This window comes from Diaphorina citri, unplaced genomic scaffold (genome assembly GCF_000475195.1).
Source record: "Diaphorina citri unplaced genomic scaffold, Diaci psyllid genome assembly version 1.1 scaffold2869, whole genome shotgun sequence".
NCBI classification, from domain to species: Eukaryota; Metazoa; Arthropoda; class Insecta; order Hemiptera; family Psyllidae; genus Diaphorina; species Diaphorina citri.
In genome coordinates this window covers 1-7,600 of record NW_007380282.1, presented here as the reverse complement: position 1 = coordinate 7,600, position 7,600 = coordinate 1, and the positions used below count along the sequence as shown (strand labels likewise).

Here is a 7,600-nt window from a genome sequence, read left to right as displayed (position 1 = left end):
CCTTAAATTATTAACGGAGACTAAAAATTCTCACAATACATACACACAGACACAGTTTAGAGTATGACGTCTCCACTATGAGCATAGTGCAGATTTCTTTGAACATGAGAATGGTTTCAGAGGCATAAGGTTGCATAGTGCATGGCTGAGTTACTTTGCATCTCAATGAATACTTGGGATGATTATTGAATCCTTCAAAATATTTATGATTTTGAAATTTTATCAAGATAAAGGCCCGAGTCTTTGAGATTTAATATTTGACATGCATCTACAGAAATCATATCAATTGGCATAACACATTTATATCTTTTCCCATTGAACTGTATTTGTTTTTGCTCTACCTATGTTTTTAGTTTTCATGATGATTAAATATATAATTTGATTTGTCTTTGCTGAGATGACAGGGTACAGCTTTAATGTTAGAACCTTTATGATTTTTCTTTGTTTTTAGATGGTTCTGAGGGAGAAATGAATTGGTCGTACTACCCCTACCCACCCTTGCCTCCTCCTCCCTTACATTATCTCCCTCCATCACGTCCATCCTCAACCCCTCCCTACCCCTCTCCCCTCCATCCTCCTCCCACCCCTCCCCCTGTCACACCTCCACCTACTCCTGAGCAATATCAGCAGATGTGGCATCATTTCAGCAACTTCTATGCCTATTACTATCAGCAACCTCCCACACAGTTCTATTATCCTCCTCCGCCACCTTATCCTGGTCCCTCCTACTCGTTTAGTTATCCAAGTGACACGGAGGATGGTTGTTCAGGCTACTCTTCCACTGAAGAGATGAATGGCTATTTCAATAATTTACAAAGACAGAGACAGTACAAGCAACAAATGCGAGGGGCACAAATAGAATCTGTTGAAAATAGTGAAACGGAATACGAAACGAGCGATACAGAGAAGCCCAAAAACATAGGTAGAGCAAAAACAAATACAGTTCAATGGGAAAAGATATAAATGTGTTATGCCAATTGATATGATTTCTGTAGATGCATGTCAAATATTAAATCTCAAAGACTCGGGCCTTTATTTTCAAAATCATAAATATTTTGAAGGATTCAATAATCATCCCAAGTCTTCATTGAGATGCAAAGTAACTCAGACATGCACTATGCAACCTTATGCCTCTGAAACCATTCTCATATTCAAAGACTATGAATAGATAGGTATGTAGGTACTATTCAATGTTATCATCTCAGAGCAATAAAAAATCAATACAAATTAGTAATCTAATAAAATCAATTGGATGGATCGAAGTGGAATAAAACAGGAAATCAATGGACACCATTGAAGCAAACTGCACCTTCTTGCCAGAAAATGTGTAACAAATAACAAAGTCAAAATGATAAAACTAAGAATGAAAACTAGCATTTGCATTGTAAAGGCAGGCAAATGTCCAAAAATCAAAGAATATACAACATCTAGGCTACAGCTTTAAGTTGAACTTTGACTAATTTAAGTTTGAGCAGTCGGTGGAGTTTACTCCAAAAGGACAAGAAGATAGAAATAGGTAGGTATATTATTTGGAGATATACAGAAAGTTCTAAAAATAGAAAATACTACTAGAAAAGAAAAACTATTCAAGAGAATGTGAAAAACAACAAAGAGAAATAATTAAAATATTTACAGATTAACAGTAACAAAAGAATAGAAGGTAAAAAGAAAACAACTTTCACGAACACAGAAAAAGAAACGAAACTTGAAAGTAGGTACCTCTCTGGTGGAACTATTTTTGATCAAATACGGCGCCGTAATAATGCAGTATAATGCTAGTTTTCGTTTACTTAATATAACGATAAATGCGGTCAGAATTGTGAATTCAAAAGTAAATGCAATGGGAATATAAAAGTATAAAAAGGAGGAAATGATAGGATGGATTATGGATTGCTTTCAGGAACAGGGGTAAGAGAATCCCGTACTTCCAACACGGAAGGCAGATTCGTTGCACTCGACACTTTGGGGCATTTGGCTTGCAAACCTTCAATAAAACCTGGTACCATCCCTGGCTTCACATGATCTTGTAGAATTTTAAAAGCACGTGAAGGAATGATGTCGCTACCAAGACTTTCTCGGATGCTAGCACTTGCCCAAGTTTCATAGTATTCACTATAGTTTGTGTAGGCACCTGTACCCCTAAGAGACGTCCTCTGCAAAGGTGTTGCACTAGGACTATGTTCAGCAGGGCTCTCAAGTAAACTACTTTCACCCGAAGTTGAACTAAACGTATCATAGTCAATATCTTCTTGTAAGATTCGAACCGCAGCTGCATGTAGGTGTTGCACTAGGACTATGTTCAGCAGGGCTCTCAAGTAAACTACTTTCACCCGAAGTTGAACTAAACGTATCATAGTCAATATCTTCCTGTAAGATTCGAACAGCAGCTGCATGTAATTTCTCAATTGGCAAATTACGGAATACTCTACCTTTCTTCTTGTTCAGAAGACTTTGAACCAGCTCTTTCACAAGTTTATCAGAAACAACTGGAGATGTAGGGGTAGACACATTGCTGTTGTCAATAGAATTGCAGCCTAGAGGTAGTGATAAGTTTTCTTTATTAGGAACTGTAGTGTCACAAGATGTATCCAATTTCTCCATTTCACATTCATCCTGAAGTAATTGGTACAATCTTGAATGTGTATTTGCTCTCTTGTAAGGGCTCATTTTCTTCAGCTCTGTGTACTCTTGATCATGATCCGTATCCGTTTCTGAAACATGACGGCTAATGTCTGAAGTCACTCCTGAATCATCTTCTTCACTTTCATCTAAATATTGAGAACTTCTTCTCCTCTCTTGTACGTGCAGTGTGTTGGTAACAACTTCAGTCTTGTCGTGTGTTTCTTGTGTTTCATAAGAACAACATTGTTCGGAGCTGGTTGAACTTCTGTCACTTGTAATTACTTGAGATCTGATTTCCACCTCTTGTTCAAGAGTAGGAGCACAGTTTGTAACTTGTGCCTCGTTTGTACAATATTCGTGGTGTTGGTCATCGTTCGTTTGAATTCGTATCTCTGGAGGATTGGTAGGTTTCAAATCGTTATAGTATAAATCATCTTTATTTCCATTGTCTTGATAAAAGACAAAGGTCCTGCCTTCTTCTTCGTCCTCCTCACAACTTGAGCTTGATGATGAATCTTCTGAGCTTGAGGATTCATCACTAGAGTCAGATTTACTTTCCGATTCACTTTCACTAGATTCATTGTCATCAGAAAATTTATTGTAAATAGTTTCTTCGTTGCGACAGCCATCTTCGATTTCATTGTTCACATTACTATCAGGAAAATTCTCCTCGTTGATATTGCTTTCAGGTTCTGCAAATGCTTCGATTTGAGATTTTGTCATTGATAGATGCATATGGTCATCTGACTGACCTATTTCAGCCCAGAAATCAACCTCATCGCTTTCGTTGTCATCATTTTTATCACATTCCGTTTCAATAGAGTTTTCTAGCCTGTTGCATTCATGTTGTACTTCTACCTTGTTAACAGCATGTACCATGTCGTCCCCTTGTATTTTCTGCCACATGTCATCACATTCATCGTAGGAATTGAATGTCTCTGTTGTAATATTTTGTACACTTTCAACCAAAGTAATGGTGGATGTTTCTTGACTTTCCGAAACATGCTCCAATTCTTCTTTCTCCATGCTTTTAGACATTTTGATGTTTTGTAAAATAGAACTAAGATTTTCCAGAAAGGAACAAACTTTCACACTACCCTCTTCAGAACTTTTTGATGCTCTAGAGTCGTCACGTGATTTAGTTGAATATTGGGAAATTTCATCACATGGAGATTCACTCCTAGAACTTTTTGAGGAATATGTTTTCGACTCATTATCCTCCTTATTCAATTCATTCAACTGATGAATTAGAACTTTTTGAGGAATATGTTTTCGACTCATTATCCTCCTTATTCAATTCATTCAACTGATGAATTGAAGATTTTAATTCATATGCCTCAGTCGTCAATGACCCGTCCTCAACCGAAAATTCTTCTCTCTTCTCACCCATATCTACTGATGAATTGAAGATTTTAATTCATATGCTTCAGTCGTCAATGACCCGTCCTCAACCGAAAATTCTTCTCTCTTCTCACATTTATCATTGCAATGACTATTTCCTGTATCAACTGTCTCTTGAACTTGTATGATACTCATAACTGATGAATTGAAGATTTTAATTCATATGCTTCAGTCGTCAATGACCCGTCCTCAACCGAAAATTCTTCTCTCTTCTCACATTTATCTTTGCAATGACTATTTCCTGTATCAACTGTCTCTTGAACTTGTATGATACTCATGACCCCATTTTGAGGCTTTTGTAAATTAGTTTTAAGAGGAAATTTGATAGTAACAGATATATTTGGCTCATTGTCGTCTGTGCTAAGGTCATGTGTGATTATGGTGTGCTTAGACAGAGGCTTGTCTTTACTTATACTCGATCGTCTATTCGTGTTATTCATTCCGCCCGATTCACCTTTGTTGGCTCGCCGATCACCAGTAATAATATCATCTACAACCTCTTCCTGTTGTGACACATCACTTTCACTCCAACAATCAAAATCAAAACTTTCCCCTGATAGTCTAGAAGTGTAAACTGATTTCGTACTTTTATTAGTTCTTCTTTTCACTGCATTGACAATTTTTTCATCTCGTATTCCATTATAGGAAATCGATATTTTGGTCTCCGTGTTTTTGATGCGTTTTTCTTTGACTTTCTTTTCTTCGTAGGTTTCAACGACGTTGATATCTTCTTCTCCATTATCAACGTACGAGTGCGTATTTTTAAACGATTTCTCTTCTTCATGTTTCTTCTTTTCACTTGAATCTCGCATTAAAATGTTTTCATTATGTCCATCATCACAAAGTGAATCTTCAATTTTGCTATTAGTATGCTGATGTTTTTTACCCACATTGAAGTCAGAGGATCTATCGTTACACTGATCTGCAAAATCTCCACTACTTGATGGTTCAGATAATGTGTTACGAGATAAATTTGTGTCAGGTGATTTTCTTTCACCATCTTCATCTGTTTTAGTCTCTGCCACCTTACTGCTGTTCCCCACAATGATGGTTGTCACTTCATCCTTTCTGTTAACACTCAGTGGTAGTTTTACAAACACAACTTCATCGTCAGTGTTGATTTCATCTTCTTCCTCTTTCTCATCTTCACTGAGTTTCTCCAGTGTACAGTCACTACATTGACTTTTCCTGTCACTTATTTCACTTTCCTCCACTATGGTACTCAGATAATCTCCCACTACAGAGTCTACTGACTCCATGGATGTGGTCATAGGATATTCAGTGTCTTCTTCCTCTTCATCATAAAGTTTCACTTCATATTCATTGGGCTTCTCTGTATCGCTCGTTTCGTATTCCGTTTCACTATTTTCAACAGATTCTATTTGTGCCCCTCGCATTTGTTGCTTGTACTGTCTCTGTCTTTGTAAATTATTGAAATAGCCATTCATCTCTTCAGTGGAAGAGTAGCCTGAACAACCATCCTCCGTGTCACTTGGATAACTAAACGAGTAGGAGGGACCAGGATAAGGTGGCGGAGGAGGATAATAGAACTGTGTGGGAGGTTGCTGATAGTAATAGGCATAGAAGTTGTTGAAATGATGCCACATCTGCTGATATTGCTCAGGAGTAGGTGGAGGTGTGACAGGGGGAGGAGTGGGAGGAGGATGGAGGGGAGAGGGGTAGGGAGGGGTTGAGGATGGACGTGATGGAGGGAGATAATGTAAGGGAGGAGGAGGCAAGGGTGGGTAGGGGTAGTACGACCAATTCATTTCTCCCTCAGAACCATCTAAAAACAAAGAAAAATCATAAAGGTTCTAACATTAAAGCTGTACCCTGTCACCTCAGCAAAGACAAATCAAATTATATTTTTAATTATCACGAAAACATAGGTAGAGCAAAAACAAATACAGTTCAATGGGAAAAGATATAAATGTGTTATGCCAATTGATATGATTTCTGTAGATGCATGTCAAATATTAAATCTCAAAGACTCGGGCCTTTATTTTCAAAATCATAAATATTTTGAAGGATTCAATAATCATCCCAAGTATTCATTGAGATGCAAAGTAACTCAGCCATGCACTATGCAACCTTATGCCTCTGAAACCATTCTCCTGTTCAAAGAATTCTGCACTATGCTCATTTTCTCATAGTGGAGACGTCATACTCTAAACTGTGTCTGTGTGTATGTATTGTGAGAATTTTTAGTCTCCGTTAATAATCATTAATCATTGAAAATCTATATACATAGCATTTTCTAAAGGCATTTTAGGCATTATTGGTTTTATGCATTTAAAATCAAGCGAGGAAGCTGGTAGCAATTTTCAAGGATTTGCTGGGGTTGCGATTGGGTATTATTGATATATCAGACCCTAAATTCTTATTAATAACTTAGTCTTCAATAATTTTCTTTATATTATGATGAACTTTATCAGATCTGTTCTCATTTTCAATCTCTATCTCTATCCAAGAATGTACCTCGAATATAGACACCTATCTGATGGTGATGTCTTACATATAGGTATGTTTTAAGACCAGGAACTAGGAAACTACTGAGCCTATCATGTAACTAGATCTTCCTCAACAAATTCATTCCTGGCTGTTTTTCCGAGATTAACCCATTGTTTACCAAAAGGACGATAAAGCTAAATACTCACCACTTGATTGTGTTGTCATGGATTGGCGGACCTGGTAGGACTGACTGGTTGTGTTACCACCTTGGTGAGATTGTTGGATGTATTGGGGAGGTCCGTTATCTGTGGGGAAAAAAGCAAATCGAAATGTTAAACTTGAGTTTATACACGTTGGATTGGATATTGATTTGGACTTGGGGAGCCACTAGCGATTAGTTCTTCAATAGGATTACATTCCTCGTTAATTGAAAGTTGCTAAATCAGTGTTATCTGAGCGCACGGCAGTTCACCAGGACAAGTTACAGTAAGCAATCTTGTGTATAAGTAGAACTTTTTCAAATATTTATATTTGGAAAAGTTCTCTCAAAAGTACCACCACTTATTTGGTGGTGTAGGTACCCATTTCAGGAATAGGAAAGTAAGAAATTGTGGAACCCACCTGACGGTTGAGGGGTCTGAGGAGCACTCCTTGGTACGTTCGTCATAATTCGGACTTGGACTTGAGGTACTGAAACATGGAAACCAAACATACGAATTACATGAAGACTTGGAGATATGGACATCATCCTAGAGATATGTACAAGGAGTGGCTATAAAGTATCAAGAGTGATGTTGCTAAGGGAAAACTACGCATGCGGGAATGTTGTGATGCACATTGTTTTAAAGATTGAAATCTCATCTTTTGATTGAGAGGTCTCACGTATCTGTCCATCATTTGGTGAAAAAATGGAATAGGTATTAACAATTTAGAATTGATTTGATTTTTTCTGCCACTGGATCAACAATAATTCTTGATGCTCTGCAGTATGACGTGTACCTCAACATGTCGATTAGCATCTCTTGAGATTTTCAAGATCATTGTACTTTTGAGATTTTCAAGATCATTGTACTCTTGAGATTTTCAAGATCATTGTACTTCTCAGTTGAGGGACAGCCTCCGTGGC

At 37.5% G+C, this 7,600-nt stretch overlaps 1 protein-coding gene across 1 annotated transcript; it reads right to left on the bottom strand.

Annotated features, from left to right (window-relative positions):
• Window positions 1–1,719: 1,719 nt before the first annotated feature.
• LOC103519659 (biorientation of chromosomes in cell division protein 1-like 1) lies at window positions 1,720–7,171 on the bottom strand. Its single transcript, XM_017448280.2, has 5 exons — window positions 7,096–7,171; window positions 6,681–6,779; window positions 4,161–5,809; window positions 2,398–3,861; window positions 1,720–2,279 (listed from the first exon to the last, which is right to left on the bottom strand). The coding sequence occupies exons 1-5, from the start codon at window positions 7,139–7,141 to the stop codon at window positions 1,884–1,886; spliced, it is 3,654 nt and encodes a 1,217-aa protein (XP_017303769.2). The 5' UTR covers window positions 7,142–7,171; the 3' UTR covers window positions 1,720–1,883.
• Window positions 7,172–7,600: the final 429 nt, after the last annotated feature.

Bases quoted from the DNA above. Each gene is read 5' to 3' on its own strand.
- LOC103519659 (XM_017448280.2), bottom strand. From the start codon at position 7,141: ATGACGAACGTACCAAGGAGTGCTCCTCAGACCCCTCAACCGTCAG. The intron at 6,780-7,095 runs GTGGGTTCCACA...TTTTCCCCACAG, and splicing joins TCAGACCCCTCAACCGTCAG to ATAACGGACCTCCCCAATAC. The intron at 3,862-4,160 runs TTATGAGTATCA...CTAATTCATCAG, and splicing joins TAAAATCTTCAATTCATCAG to TTGAATGAATTGAATAAGGA.